This window comes from Triturus cristatus, chromosome 10 (genome assembly GCF_964204655.1).
Source record: "Triturus cristatus chromosome 10, aTriCri1.1, whole genome shotgun sequence".
NCBI lineage: Eukaryota > Metazoa > Chordata > Amphibia > Caudata > Salamandridae > Triturus > Triturus cristatus.
The window spans coordinates 128,712,723-128,728,791 of NC_140593.1; the positions used below are offsets into that span (position 1 = coordinate 128,712,723).

At 43.9% G+C, this 16,069-nt stretch overlaps 1 protein-coding gene across 4 annotated transcripts in view; it reads left to right on the forward strand.

Annotated features, from left to right (window-relative positions):
• The window catches only part of ANO10 (anoctamin 10), an 818,673-nt gene extending 803,331 nt beyond the window's left edge, over positions 1-15,342 (forward strand). For all 4 annotated transcript variants that reach the window (XM_085630601.1, XM_085630602.1, XM_085630599.1 and 1 more), the window contains exon 13: positions 12,936-15,342. In XM_085630601.1, coding sequence (XP_085486727.1) covers positions 12,936-12,965 — 30 coding nt within the window. In that variant the 3' untranslated portion in view covers positions 12,966-15,342. The remainder of the gene's footprint in view (positions 1-12,935) is intronic.
• Positions 15,343-16,069: the final 727 nt, after the last annotated feature.

Genomic DNA, 16,069 nt, shown 5'->3' on the forward strand with positions numbered 1-16,069 from the left:
GGGGGAGTTCATGAATGGAATGAGATGGCAACAGTGGTGCATGGATGCAGGGAGTTTGAGTGATGAGAGTTGTAATTGGATGTTGTTTGGTTTGGTTTGTGAAAGGTTGCTTAGGGGAGGGGGAGGAGGAGCTGGATAGTTATTAAAATGTATAGTGAGGCCCGTTTGATGTTTAGTATGTCGTGCGTGGAGCCTGGGCTTTTGTTGTATAGCTTGTGCACCTGTTTCCCTAAATCAGCCTTTTTCACACTATCATGTAGCCAGTCGTTCTTGGAGACACCATCCCGCCCAAAGAAGGGGGTCTAGAAATGTTTTGTCCGGCTGTACTTTATTTGTGGTAATCTCTATGATATATGTTCTCTTATTTCTAGTGGAGTTTGTCTCAGCCCACCCCTTTGCGAACCTGTATTCTAGCCTTATTTCCTTCCATCATTTTTTCTTCCTGCCACCATTGTCCGGGACCCCTATTTGTTGCAGGGTCTAAGCCCACCCCTGTGCGCCCTGTATTCTAATGTTCTTTTCTTTCTTCACTCCCTGTCCCTGCCACCATTGTCCAGGACCCCTATCTGTACAGGGTCTCAGCCCTCTCCTATTCTTCAGTGTATGTTACTGTTATTTTCTAGTTTTACTTTCTGCTAGCCACCGGAAATGGTGCCCATTGTCCAGAACCCCTATCTGTGGCATGGTCTCCACCCAACCCAATGCTGCCCTGTGTTCTACTGTTCTTTTCTACTTTTACTTCCTGTTCCTGCCAGCCACAGGAAGTGGTGCCCATTGTCCAGGACCCCTATCTGTGGCAGGGTCTCCACCTAACCCAATGCTGCCCTGTGTTCTAGTGTTCTTTTCTACTTTTACTTCCTGTTCCTGCCAGCCACAGGAAGTGGTGTCCATTGTCCAGGACCCCTATGTGTGGCAGGGTCTCCACCTAACCCAATGCTGCCCTGTGCTCTAGTGTTCTTATCTACTTTTACTTCCTGTTCCTGACAGCCACAGGAAGTGGTGTCCATTGTCCAGGACCCCTATCTGTGGCAGGGTCTCCACCCAACCCAACGCTGCCCTGTGTTCTAGTGTTCTTTTCTACTTTTACTTCCTGTTCCTGCCAGCCACCGGAAATGGTGCCCATTGTCCAGAACCCCTATCTGTGGCAGGGTCTCCACCCAACCCAATGCTGCCCTGTGTTCTAGTGTTCTTTTCTACTTTTACTTCCTGTTCCTGCCAGCCACAGGAAGTTGTGTCCATTGTCCAGGATCCCCATCTGTGGCAGGGTCTCCACCCAACCCAATGCTGCCCTGTGTTCTAGTGTTCTTTTCTACTTTTACTTCCTGTTCCTGTCAGCCACAGGAAGTGGTGTCCATTGGCCAGGACCCCTATCTGTGGCAGGGTCCTAATGCCCAACCCGACTCTTGCCTAGGAACCTTTAAAAACATGGCCAAATAGTGCTTTTAAAGCACATTTCCCAAATACGTTGGCTGAAGAGGCATACGCTTTAGAGGCAGTTCCGTTGGATTGCTAATGAAATACGTCACTTAGTTTTTAAGGTCTACTATATTGCAAAATTACAAAAGAGCCGTATTCTTCTGCAGCGGAGGCTTATATGTGCCCATGTGATTTATGCTCCAAAGAGAAGTGCTAGAAATACCTCAGAAAAGTCTTCATGCCACAGGACACACAGTGGCATTGGGATACACAGGTTCCTTTCTGGTTTCCGCTCCTCCAGGGATTCTGGAGATGGCACATTGGACATCTGAGGATCTAAGATTGCAAAGACAGCCGGGGTTACATTAGAAAACACAGCGTTCACCAACCGGGTACCTGATGCGGCAGAGTAACAGATGGGAAGCTTTTGTTGGGGAATAATTCATTTGGTGGTTATTGAAAATGTCTGTCATAGACCCGGGTATCCTAATCATGCTGCTCAAAATAACATTTCTGAGTGATTAGTTCCCAGTGTTTACAATTAGCATTGATTGACAGTAGTTATCCATAGAAACTGCAGATTCCTTTGACATCATCTACTAAGGCACTCTGGGCTGGATTTAGATGCTCATTAAACTCCTTTTACATAGAGAGGACTTACGAAATCTGGAGGGTGGGGAGTCTTGGTAGAGTTTGCTCTGTTATGAGGCAAAGTATTACTGAGGAATATCTACCGGGGATTCTTCTTTGGATGAAATACTTCATCTAGAACAAAGAGGATTTTCCATTACAACTCAATGCACAAGAGAAGGAAATGAGGAAACTATGAAATGGTGCTGCTTAATTATTTTGAGTTTTAAAGAGTGCCAGACGTTGCCTAAGGGCTATTGAGATAATGTTACATAGATATAGATGGTATAGATGCAGTGGCAGCCGGCACCTACCGGGAGGGGCAGGCGTGTGCGAGGAAGTGCATATAATAATAATAAAAAATAAACACTGAGAGGCACTGGGCTTCTTCCTTCCTCTTCTTTGTTCCTCGGCAGCCAGGCCACCCGGAAACTCCCTTGACCAATCCTGATGCTGCTCTCCCTTGAGAGCAGTGCTCGGATTGGTTGGAGCGGCCTCACTCGCGCTCCACAGCGCTCTGTAGGCTTTGGCTTGCTCTAACCCAGCTGTCCTATCTTAAAACAGCTGGGTTAGAGTGGTTTACAGTGTGCATGTGTGGCTAGCCGTCGCAAGCCGTCACCTACCCATTCGGTTTTTGGGCTGACTTTACCTTTGTCTCTTATTCCTTCTTCCTCCTCGTCCTCCCCCTCTCCACTCCCCCTTCCCTGTCTACTTGCCTCTCCTCTCCTGTTAATGTGTCTCATATATTTGATGTAACGTGTAATTGTTATTATTGTTGTAACTTTGCTGACCTTATGTAAAGCGCTCTGATACCTACGGGTCGAGCAAGCGCTATATAAAACTGTTTAAATAAATATGGCCGGCCAAAAAGACATGTACACTTTAAATAGTGCTTTGCCAGACCACCCTCCTCCCTGCTGAGTGACCTGCTGCTGTCACTCAGCAGCGGCCCCGCCCCCCGTCCTAACGATCTGCTCGGGACGGGGTATGAAAAATAAAACGGTAATGAATTACCATTTTATTTTTCATCTCGGGGCTTTGGGAATAATTTAAGTGGGGTGACGCTCCTCCGCTCCAATGGGGAGTCCCCCTTTGTATAAACCACTGGTATCTGGGGCAAGGCAAGTGTAAGGGATGCTGGTTTGGGAGGGATGCTGCGAGACGGGAGTCTGAATTTTAGGCCTAGTGGCATTAGTGTATGCAGGGCTGCTTTACTGGACCTGGAAGGTATTCAGATAATATTATACAAATATCAATGTTGTATATCAGCTAAAAGTAATACTAGTACAAAAACAGACTCATTTGTTAGCAAAGTGTTTTGATACATGATTAAGGTATATCTTGTATTCAACTTGTTTTCCTTTTTATTCACCAAGTTATTGATACTAATGCTGATTATTCGTAATCATGATAATTAGAATAGCCCATAATAATTATTAGTTGATTTTAAAATACCAGTATCTGTGTGTGTGCTGAATTTGGGGTTTCGGCACTGCTCCAGTGTACCCCCTGCAGACTCGAGGTTCTCTGACAGGGCTGTCTCTCTCCCAGCCCCCTGCTCGGCCAGAGCACACCCCAGTGGAAGGGGTGAGGGATAGCTGTCTTTTGGGGTAACAACGCCTACCGGGTGTGACATCAGTAATTTTCGCGTATGTGACAGCAGACTGCTAGGGTGGGCCCTTGAAAGCAGAGGGTAAGGTGGCAGGAATTACCTGGGGATTTAAAGGTGGCCGTAGAACGTCACCTCAGAAACGAGGCATAACCAGTTGGATTGGAAATAATGGGCTCCGTTCTGCAGATTCTCCTCTTTTATCTCGTCTTTCAGCCAGAGACTGAGGATGCTTTCAGGTGAAGAACAGGAAGTCTGACCAGTTACTGTGACCAGGGAGAGGATTCCTCCAGTGGGAATCTAGGAATAAATGCAGGTGCATTTGTACCTTAAGCGTAAACCAGAAGGTTTTTGTAGGAAGCTGGCTTTTTATGTAGTAGTGCCAGTAGAAGGATAACCTGGTTAGCAGGCTTCAATGCACTGTCAGAGTCGAAAACCAGCATCCAGTAGTTCAGAAGGGGGCAAAAGGGGGACGACCTCTGCAAAAAGCCTAGTTTTCAGCCAGCAGAATCTGACGCTTAGGGTTAGACAAATGTCTGGATATCTGTGACGTTTGTGAATATCTAGGCATAGATTCCGGGGAGTTTAGTGAATGTTGTTAAGTAGGAATTCCTCTCAGGACATAGAAGGCAGCCTATGTTTAGGAGATTTACATCTTTTTCCAAATGTCTTTGTGAATTGCCCCCATTGTTTGTATGAATTAACACTTATCCACTGAATTGCACTATAAATGTCTTTATTCATCCCACCGAGGGTAATACATTGGCATGTGTCAACTCTCCACCTTTCTGCTTTGGAGGATTCCAAACTAAAACCTATAGTTTTGCACCATGTACATGGCGTTCCTTCACTTCATAGAGTAGGAACTGTGATTTCAAGCATTGCACTTTTCTTCCACTATTCCATTTCAAACATTTGCAGTATAGCCACCTGTCACTTTCGCGAAGACAACATAGAACTGGGTTACTTGTGCCCCCAGAATGAAATATAGGTGTAGCAAATCTGGCTTCTCTGCATGGTCACTGCAGATTTTCCTCTTTATTTTTCTGGATCCTATTTTTGCTGGCTTTAGAACTCTGTGCAATTTACAACTGCTAAACAGTAGTAAAGTGCCGGAGCGTCCCCTCTAAAACATATGCAGTACATTTGAACTCCCTATTTGGCCTATTTCACTTCCTTTCATGGCCATTGTAAATTGTGTCTTAGGTGTTCCTATGGCATGGGCATTTAAATATCATATGTGGGCGGCAGTGTTTAGTTACACCACCTACACATTGGCCAAAAACCTATGTTTTCCAGGAGCACAACAGTGCTTTGGGTGGGCTGCATTTTAAATGCACTGCAGTGACACATGGCAGAGGAAAATCGCTTTGCTATGTAGAAAAAGCCTATTTTTATAAATAGATAAGTCACACCTAAAAGTGGGCCTTGTAAGCCCACAGGACAGGGTGCTAATATATAAAAATAGGGCACCCCTACTCATTGGGGTTAAGGTGCCCTCTCAGTGAAATAAAACCTGAACACTGTTTCACTTTGTAGGTCTGGAATACCTTTCCCTACTAGGTTTAGAAGGGACTAAAATCTTTATTTTCCACCTCTGCTTAGTAAAGGGCCTACATTTTAAAATCTGTCTTAGTGTTGAAATTACATTTTTGATAACTTGAGCAGAAAAGTAACTAATTAAAAGTGTATATTTGGCTGCCTTAACCAGAACGGGCTTAAAACCGATGTTGCCAATTATCACATCTCACAGAGCTGGAAAACACATCACTGGCTGATAAACCATATGGCCCTGGTTCAGAGAACAATGGTTTACCTCTGGGCCCAGGAAAGACCAATGGGTGTTAACTGCTGACCACTTAGCAGGGATAAGCTCTGTGGGAGAGAACAGGAACTGTTGTCAGAACAAAGGCTTTAGCACTGCCTCTTTTGACTTGTAGATACTAGGGAGGGGTTCGCCTATTCCATGGCAGGACCCTCCTCGACACCCTGTCCCTAGACACAGTAGGAGGGATACCCAATTCTGCCACCTTTCACATCTCCAGCACCGGAATACACACCTTTAGCTGGGAGAGCTGATGACTTTGACTCCGAGGACTGACTTTTTTTCTTGACTCAGGAAACACTAATGGGTTTGAACTGCTGATCCCTTAGCAGGGATTACCTATCTGAGAGTTGGCATAACAAAGGGCAATTTTAGCACTACCTCTTTTGACTTGGAGATGCCAAGGTTTGCTTCTTCTATTCATCCATAGGGCCTGTCTAGACAGTTAGGCTCCAGCCATAGTAGGAGAGAACAGAATTTTTAACCCTATCATGCAGTGAAGTGCCTAAGAAGTTTAAGACGGGCCTGTCTAGTCGAGCTGGGTACTGCCATCTTAAAACGGGGTCATGGGTAGTTTTACATTAAGACATAGGAAGTGCTGCAAAATTAGTTAGTGACTACAAGAAAATTGTTAGGATTGGGTGGTAGAATTTCTTCAATCACTGGCAAGTGCACATAAATTTGGCACCTCTACCACCACTTCCTCAGAACTTTCCTGGATCTGGGAAGACTCGATGTGAAGAAGAAGGCCCTGCTGGAAGAAGAACCCTGATTCCTGGTGGAGGCAGCCCTGCCAAGTACTATGCATCAGGAGTTAGTCTAACGCATTTCAGTGTGGTGGTCCGCATCACTGCACTAAAATGCAAAGTCACACATAATAGCACCTCCTCATCTGTCAAGTTGGAGCGCTATAAGTACCACTGACAGAAAGCTGTCTGGCTTTGGGCTGCTTGCAAGCATCCTTGTTGGCTGGCTCAGCTCGCTCTGGGCTGGCTTAGGGAGTGCACAAACAATGTAACATCATTTCTACTACTCAAGTCAGTGATGATTTCCCCAATAGGCTGGTCCGACCGCACGCGGCGGCTCGAGCGGGTGGCAGACAGTTATGTTTAGCAGTGTATTCCACGTTGTTGTGCCGCAACGCCATGATGTTCCGCCATGACCCAACCCAGACCGTGGCCGGAGTGGTGGTGCCTCAGCAGGCAGCTGCTCTGCAGTGCAGCAGCCATGACAATGACGCAGTGCGAGTCATCGAGTCCTTGACCACGGCCGCTGCCCGTGAAGAGGGAGTTGTTGCGGCAGGCAACTTGTAACATGTTCTGTGGTGCGCTGACCTGGCTGTCAGTGGACCACCTGCACGAGTGAAGACATTGGCCAGCCCTGCTCTTTTAACATGGAATAATTCTGCATGCTGAGATATTAAGCCAGTGCTTACAGTGTGAAGACCAAAACTACAAGCCCCAGAATGCTGCTAGTCAAAAAGTCCTGACTTATTTGTGTCACTCATGAGATGGGGGTTATTTATCAGCAGTGCAATGGCACCAATGTATTTACTGAACTTTACTTTCCGGTCAGAGTTTCATGGAAGGTTCTTGATAAGGTTCATGTTTACCGTAAGGTTCTTGATAAGTCTGTTAATTTCAATCAGATATATGTGTACCGAATGTATGGCAAAGCTCCAGCTCAGCGTTGGAATTTTTATGGTATCCTTTATCCTGACTCTGCAAAGGATCTAGCTGACTAAAGAGGACTAGACCATGCAGGAGACATCACTCGAGCCCTTAAGCCTGCATTGAGGAGCTAGGGGGTGTATGACTGACTAGGATAAGCTTCCCCAGTAGTTGAAGACTAAGGGCCAGATGCATCAAACTTTAACGCAGCAAGAAAACCTGCTGTGCTGTGTCAAATTGAGAGAGCAGAAACACACCATATCTATTAAGATGTGGTGCAGTTCTGCTCTCTCCTTGCGTTGGCCCACTCAGTGCGGCCTAGCGCCAACGCAGGCACCCTTGACCGCAGAGCTGCCAGAGAGGAGGGGGAGTTCAGTAAATGTAAATGTCCAGTATTTGTAAAGCGCAAACAATTACCCGAAGGTGTCAAGGCGCTAGGGGCCGTCGGGAAGATTAAGCGAGCTATTGCCCAGAGTCACATATTGCTGGGCTGATCTGCCGCCCGCGCCGGGGATCGAACCGTGAGCCCCCTGGGTTCTCGCATCAGTAGCCCTGGCCGCTGCACCACACCTCTTCCTTAGTCAGTAAAGTCAGAAGAGCAGTACTCAACAGGAGATGAGAAACTCACTAGAATGGAATGGGAGGAATAAATACATTTTGTGAATGTTGTAGATGTGAAAACTGTCAGGCCTGGGCAACGTTAGAGACAAAAGAACAGTAAGAAATTGAGATGATCAAAGATCAGGTCGAGATTGCGAGTAGAGATTTTCGCAAGACAGTTTTGAATGGTAGAAGCAGGGAGAAACAGCATGTCGGTCAGAGCAGAGTTAAGGTGGAGGGAGTGAGAAGGCATCCAGGCCTGAGCAGAGGAGAACCCACGAGTACCGCTGTCAAGAATCATTAGTGGACAGAGAGAAGATCTGAAATTCATAAACCTACCAGTATTAGGTTAGACAGCATGGTGTTGAGTTTTTGAAGGGTGGCACGGCCACAACCTGTATTAGGAATGTTGTTCTGTTGAATGTGTTCTGCCAGTGTCTTCACAAGGCTAGAATTTGGTAATACATTTCTACTTGATATGTTGTGCCAGTGTCTTCACATTGCTTGGATTTGGTAATACATTTCTACTTGATGTTGTGTGCCGGTGTCTTCTCTCTGATTGGGTTTGGTAATACATTTATACTTAATATGGTGTGCGGTGTCTTCACATTACTTGGAGTTGGTAATACATTTATACTTATTATGGTGTGCCAGTGTCTTCACAATACTAGAATTTGGTAATACATTTCTAGTTAATATGGTGAGCCGGTGTCTTCACATTGCTTGGATTTGGTAATACATTTCTACTTGATTTGAGTTAGAGGTAGGAGCCGACGGAGAATCCCCCAATTCTTTTTAAGAAGGGACTAAATTTGACGGAGAAATGGTGAGGTTGGGATTCTTAAACCATAATTTTAATACTACCTGTGTGCTTTCAGTATCAGGCTGTCAGTTAAGTCACTGGTGGCGCAGGAGCCTACATGTTGGGCCCTGCTGCTCCGTGCAGCCTCTGGCCTCTTGCCCTATGCTTGAAGCTTCACAGACTAGGATGCAACAGAACAGGCTCACAGTTTCAGCTATCCATGATGCTTGTGCTTAGTGGTTTCAGGCTGATGTGGCTTTTAAGGTCCCTTTTAAACCACTGAATATGAGAAAATGTGTAATTCTTCTTTACCATTGTCTCTTGACATGACCGCAACTGTCTGTTTTTTACTCTCAGTAAAGTATCACTCAAAGTCTCTCACAAAAGGCCTGGAAACGTCACACAAACACAATCTACACATGGAAATGTTGCAAATAAGCAAACTGAAATGTTGGCAGCTATACTCGGCTGCTCTTTCCTAGAAGAGAGGAAAGGCAGTGCGCACGCGGCGTGGCCTCTCATCACACACGGGACATCCACGCGTGAACGGGTTAAGGGTCACCCCGGGGAATCCATCTGCACTGGCGTGGGGGAGCAGCTCCAGAGAGAGTGCGCGTCACGGACAATATGGGAGAAAGCAGATCCCATATTAATGATGAAAGTATTCACCGGGCGGTACATATCTGACAGTGTGGAAACGCACTGCATGGTAACCAGTGCATGACTTGTGTGGTCGGTAAGTGGTAGCAGCACACCTGGAGGTGTGGAATGTAATGAGGGGCACCGTTCTCTTGAATGCGTGGTATGTTGTACGGGCTGATGTCCACATAGAGGTAGGGACTTGGACGTGTGTCGTCAGTGCACACTTGGTAAAGGGAGGGGTGTGTTTTGGGGCATATGGGCTCTGGTTTTCTGGAGGCAGGCAGACTCCGTGTGGTTGCAGTTCATGTGTATGTGTGTATGTGTGTGGGGGGGCAGGTAGTCACAAAGTTCCATGTATATGGAGACGAGGTTTAAGATGTTATTGGTGACCATCGGCATGGTAGTAGCCAGGGAGAGGCATGCCTTAGGGTAACAGTACTTGTAGGTGTGACTTGGGGTAGCAGTGTATGAGTGCATGGCATGTCGGTGTCCCGAGTGGCTACGTACATGGGGGTAAGGTATATGTGTTGAGTGCGTGCATATGGGGGTAGGGAAGGTTAGGACTGCCGGGCACAAGGCGGTAGGTAGACATATGGTATATGCCGCCATCGTATGTGAGTTTACCCCGGGGAGGGCATGCACACGCGGTAGGCAGCGTACTCGATCAAGGTGGTAGTGCACACATGGGGTGTTCGGGGCGGCGTGGCACACTGGCAGCGCGCGTGCCACAGAAGAGATGCCACTTACTTGCTGAGCTGATGTCCTGAGCTCCAGCAGGGCTGATGCCAGCACGGCTCAGCAGAGTGACAGCAGAAGCAGTTGGATGTTGTCGCAGCTTCTCGTCACCGCGTACCAGATCTCATTTTGCGGCGGAAGCGGAGGGCTTTTTCAGGTCACGTTGGGCGACAACAGCCTGTTCGCTTTCATGAACTTCATGCAGTTAGTAATGTCACATAGTCCTGCATGCTGCACACTTCCGGAAAAGCATGATGGATCCTCGGGACGGTGTCCGTGGTGATACTGCAAGTCCTTAGGAAAAAAAAACAAGCCCAGAACAGAGAAATAAAAAGCGTGTCAGCCATTGTTGAAGGCAAACGCATAATACGAAAAAAAAGTGCTTAGCGGCTAATTGAGAGACACTGTCTCCCGCCGCAAGTAAAAGATTAAATCATGGTGGGCGGGGCCAAAAGAGGACAGGGTGGCAACCCTCAGTGCAATCATTACACTGTGTTTTGCCTAATCTATGACGCAAAACGACGCGCACAAATCAAAAATGGAGGCGGAGCCGCAACACGACTTCTGGAATCGTATCGATTCCAAGAAGCCCTTGTATGACGAGAGCAGTGCATGCGCTGCTTTCGCCCGGCCAAGACCTAAAAATAGGGCACCCTACACATTGGGGTTAGGGTGTCCTCTCAGTGAAATAAAACCTGAACACTGTTTCACTTTGTAGGCCTGGAATCGCCTTTCCCTACTAGGTTTAGAAGGGATTAAAATCTTTATTTTCTACCTCTGCTTAGTAAAGGGCCTACATTTTAAAATCTGGCTTAGTGTTGAAATCTCATTTTTGATAACTTAAGCAGAAAAGTAACTAAATAAAAGTGTATATTTGGCTGCATCAACCAGAACGGGCTTAAAACCGATTTAGTCAATTATCACACCTCACAGAGCTGGAAAATATCTCACTAGCTGGTGAACCTAATGACCCTGGCTCAGAGAACAATGGTTTACTTCTGGGCCCAGGAAAGACCACTTAGCAGAGATAAGCCCTCTGGGAGTGAACAGGAACTGTTGGCAGAACAAAGGGCAGCTTTAGCACTGCCTCTTTTGACTTGTAGATACTAGGGAGGGGTTCTCCTATTCCATGGCAGGACCCTCCTCGACACCCTGTAGACAAAGTAGGAGGGATACCCAATTCTGCCACCTTTCACATCTCCAGCCCGGGAATACACATTTTTAGCTGGGAGAGCTTATGACCTTGACTCAGAGGACTGACCTTTTTCCTTGAATCAGGAAACACTAATGGGTGTGAACTGCTGATCCCTTAGCAGGGATTACCTATCTGAGAGTTGTCATAACAAAGGGCAATTTTAGTACTACCTCTTTTGACTTGGAGCTGCCAAGGTTTGCTTCTTCTATTCATCCCTAGGGCCTGCCTAGACAGGCTACAGCCATAGTAGGAGAGGACAGCACAAAAGAGGTATGGTGTGCCGGTGTCTTCACATTGCTTGGATTTGGTAATACATTTCTACTTGATGCAGTGTGTCGTTGTCTTCATGTTGCTTGGATTTGGCAATACATTTCTACTTGATGCGGTGTGCCGTTGACTTCATGTTGCTTGGATTTGGTTATACATTTCTACTTGATGCGGTGTGCTGGTGACTTCATGTTGCTTGGATTTGGTAATACATTCCTACTTGATGCTGTGTGCCGGTGACTTCATGTTGCTTGGATTTGGTAATACATTTCTGCTTGATGTGGTGTGCCGGTGTCTTCATGTTGCTTGGATTTGGTAATACATTTCTACTTGATGTGTTGTGCAGTTATCTCCACATTGCTTGGATTTGGTAATACATTTCTGCTTCATGTGGTGTGCCAGTGTCTTCACAATGCTAGGATTTTGTAATACATTTCTACTTGATGTGGTGTGCCGGTGTCTTCATGTTGCTAGGATTTTGTAATACATTTCTACTTGATGTGGTGTGCCGGTGTCGTCATGTTGCTTTGGATTTTTGGTAATACATTTCTACTTAATATGGTGTGCCGGTATCGTCGGGTTGCTTGGATTTGGTAATACATTTCTACTTCATTTGGTGTGCCGGAGTCTACATGTTGCTTGGATTTGGTAATACATTTCTACTTGATATGGTGTGCCGGTGTCTTCATGTTGCCTGGATTTGGTAATAAATTTTTACTTGATGTGTTGTACCGTTATCGCCACGTTACTTGGATTCGGCAATACATTTCTGCTTCATGTGGTGTGCCAGTGTCTTCACAATACTAGGATTTGGTAATATATTTCTACTTGATGTGGTGTGCCGGTGACTTCAAATTTCTAGGATTTGGTAATACATTTCTACTTGATGTGGTGTGCCGGTGTCGTCATGTTGCTTTGGATTTTTGGTAATACATTTCTACTTAATATGGTGTGCCGGTATCGTCGGGTTGCTTGGATTTGGTAATACATTTCTACTTCATTTGGTGTGCCGGAGTCTACATGTTGCTTGGATTTGGTAATACATTTCTACTTGATATGGTGTGCCGGTGTCTTCATGTTGCCTGGATTTGGTAATACATTTTTACTTGATGTGTTGTACCGTTATCGCCACGTTACTTGGATTCGGCAATACATTTCTGCTTCATGTGGTGTGCCAGTGTCTTCACAATACTAGGATTTGGTAATATATTTCTGCTTCATGTGGTGTGCCAGTGTCTTCACAATACTAGGATTTGGTAATATATTTCTACTTGATGTGGTGTGCCGGTGACTTCAAATTTCTAGGATTTGGTAATACATTTCTACTTGATGTGGTGTGCCAGTGTATTATACACTTACATCATTCATATAGTTATAACATCGTATCAACAAAACTATACTCATACCTTAATTTTGATTGCTCTATGTTTATTTTAAAATTCGAATTCAAATGTTTTGTAAAATTTCATATATTGTTGATTTATTTTGCACTACCTGAAATTTCGCAGTGTGGTTTTTTAAAGTTTCTTCTTTCTCTCTTCTAGCAAATGAAGCTTGCTGAATCACCGAATTAACAAGAAATGCCCAAGGACTTCTAAGAAACTTTATGTTCCTTCGCTGAAGTTTACAAGACTCCACAATGGCTTATTGTGATGCTAAGAACACAGTGTTATCCATGTGAAGATAATTACCACTATGAAACATTGGATCAAAAACAAGAAGGACTGCGATTTCTATGCACCTTTCCTCCTCCCCTCCGCCTGCATCATGACCACATGTGCATTTAAACAGCAAAGAGTCTTAGAGAATGATTCAAACTATCTTGTTTCAGAACAGTTGTTGGGATGTAGGTTTTGCCTAACACGCTGTTGCATACCATCATCACCGCACCCATGTATCATTTTATTTTTAATTTATTCAGACTGCTTTCTGAAAATTGGGGTTTGTGATGCCCTTTGATCTCACATGAACCATGATTGCATACATATTACATATAACATGTCTACACTACAACCCCAGGCACCGTCGTGAGATGCTCCTCTTGTATAAGCCATCGTACCTTACACCACTGTGTTATCTACTTCTTTCTGTCTTGCTCGCCCCTTGGGGACTTGTTTATATCTGACGCGTTACATCTGTGCACCAGTATTTACCAATGAATGAACCTCAACTCTTCTGAAGATGTATTTGTGTAGTAATGTTTACTCCATCAGTTACATGAAGTGTCTACAGGATCTTGTTTCCTCCCTCCTGGTGAATGAAGGACTTGGTCTAATCCAACACTGCTTGCCTCTTAGTACTGCTCTACCATCGCAAAGAGGCGTACTCTCACGCCGTAGGCCTCTTAAGACGTTCACCTGTAAGCTGAAATCTGGATCAGGTTGAAGGTGATCCGAAGTGTTTCCATATCTGTTTGTGCTTCAGTGACTTGTTGGCGGCCACAGTACATTAGTAAGCTAACTGAAATGAGTATACTAATTCAATCTGTGTTAGCCGTGTTTAACCTAAGGATGAATGAACCCATGACCAAGGAGACATATCCCTCTTGTTTCCAGGATATAGTCTGAGCCATCTTGATTTCCCCCAGGCCACCTTATTGGGCCTGATCATGGTCAATCCATCTTTGCTCAATGAAAAGTATATTCCTAGGCAATAACATTAATACAAGTATCACAATGAATATATTAATATAGAACCAAAGAACACAAAATTACTTTTAATAAAAGTCAGTGTACCATGTAATGATAAAATAAAACTTCTTATCTTTATTGTCAGAAAAAAGATTTGTACTTTGTTTAAAAAAACACATATAACCAATGCACAATACAATATTTAAAAAGGAACACGTATTTTTCCCTTTTTATGATATGTTTCATGAATCATAAAAAATGTATACAATGTATAGTTCGAATACAATAGCAAAAACTTCAATAAAATACAGTATTAAATGGAAAAAAGTAAGAAACAATAACAGGCATACACAATCAAAAATTCATGAAAATTAAAATAAAGTCGCGGCAATAGATTGAAGACAATCTATTGCCGCAACTTTATTTTAATTTTTTTTAAACAAAGTACAAATCTTTTTTCTGACAATAAAGATAAGAAGTTTTATTTTATCATTACATGGTACACTGACTTTTATTAAAAGTAATTTTGTGTTCTTTTGGTTCTATATTAATATATTCATTGTGATACTTGTATTAATGTTATTGCCTAGGAATATACTTTTCATTGTCCTGGTTACCCTGTCCTAGGAATTGACCTAAACATTTTACAGGGGGTCCTTGATACTTTCAAAGACAATCCATCTTTGCTTCCAAGCTTTGTTTATCTTGTGATCCTGCTCCGCTCCTTCTGTGTGACTGCATGGAAACACCCATGTCCCCAGTAATTTGAGTTAAAAAACGCAAGTGTGCTTTACCTTTACAAGAGCATGTTAAACAAAAGCTGACTGTGGTTAGAGTAGGGATGGGAGTCTAGAAGATCATTTCTTGAACAGTGTTTTCCAGAATGGAATACCCTGGGAGAAGATTCTAGGTGGAAAAACATGGACTTCTGACCTTACTAAGATGAACCTCATCTTTCCACACAAAAGGAGGCATTGCTGCATTGCCAAGTGTTAATTAACAATTATCAGGGACCTACCTTAAAATACTTGGTAATATATATATATTTTTTTTTAAATCAATCTATACATGTATCACAAAGGTGTTGTCACAGTATACGCATATGAATTGCCTTCCGACAGAATGATTACAGTAAGGTGAAATCTACGACTTTGCGTACCATTGAAATTGGTGCTCATTGATGTTTTTGAAAATGAGCCGTCCCTTTACAGAGAGTGTGATTTTTTCCAGGTGTTTCTTTGGGCTGTCAATGCAGGATTGTACAGGACATTTTGGCAACTTAAATAATCAGTGCTGGGTTATAATAAAATCGCTAAACACAGGTCTGTCTCTGAACTTTTTGTATGTGCTAAAAAGTCCAGTATTGGCATTATGTCTCTCCTGTATAAAATAATCACGATTCTCCAATTATCATACAGAGAGAATCTTGATTTCATTAAAGACAACGGAGGCTGACATTATGCAATAACTTTTATTGCTGCCCAAGACATGCAGCCCTTCGAAAGTGTAACCATTACATCACAAATAAAACATTCCAATCAACATAACATTGTGCCGTAGCAACCAGGTATCTTCCTCTTAGAGCTGCGAAAAAATATATAGGACAACTTCTTCACGTTAGACGTCGATTTCAGTTTACAAGGAAGATGAATCTGAAAAAGAAAAGATATTGGTAGCCAAAAATATGTTGAAGCAAAGAATTAAAATATAAATATATATCCACCAGGGAGTGGTGGGAGGGATAATGTCAGCCTCTGTTGTCTTTAATCAAATCAAGATTCTCTCTGTATGATAATTGGAGAATCGTCATTTCATTACAAGACCGGAGGCTACATTATGCAAGTTTTAAGCTTTGCAATGCTACGTTGCTTACATGTTCTATGGGTTTAAGATAGAATTTAACAAAAGTGGAAGCATTTGACCAATCTGCTGCTTTAAGGATATCAGAAAGTGAGCCTCCTCCCCAGAAAACCTTGCTGGCCATAGCTAATCCTTATTACCCCATGTGTCTAAACAGCAAGGGTTTAACAGGGGACAGCTGCCACAGA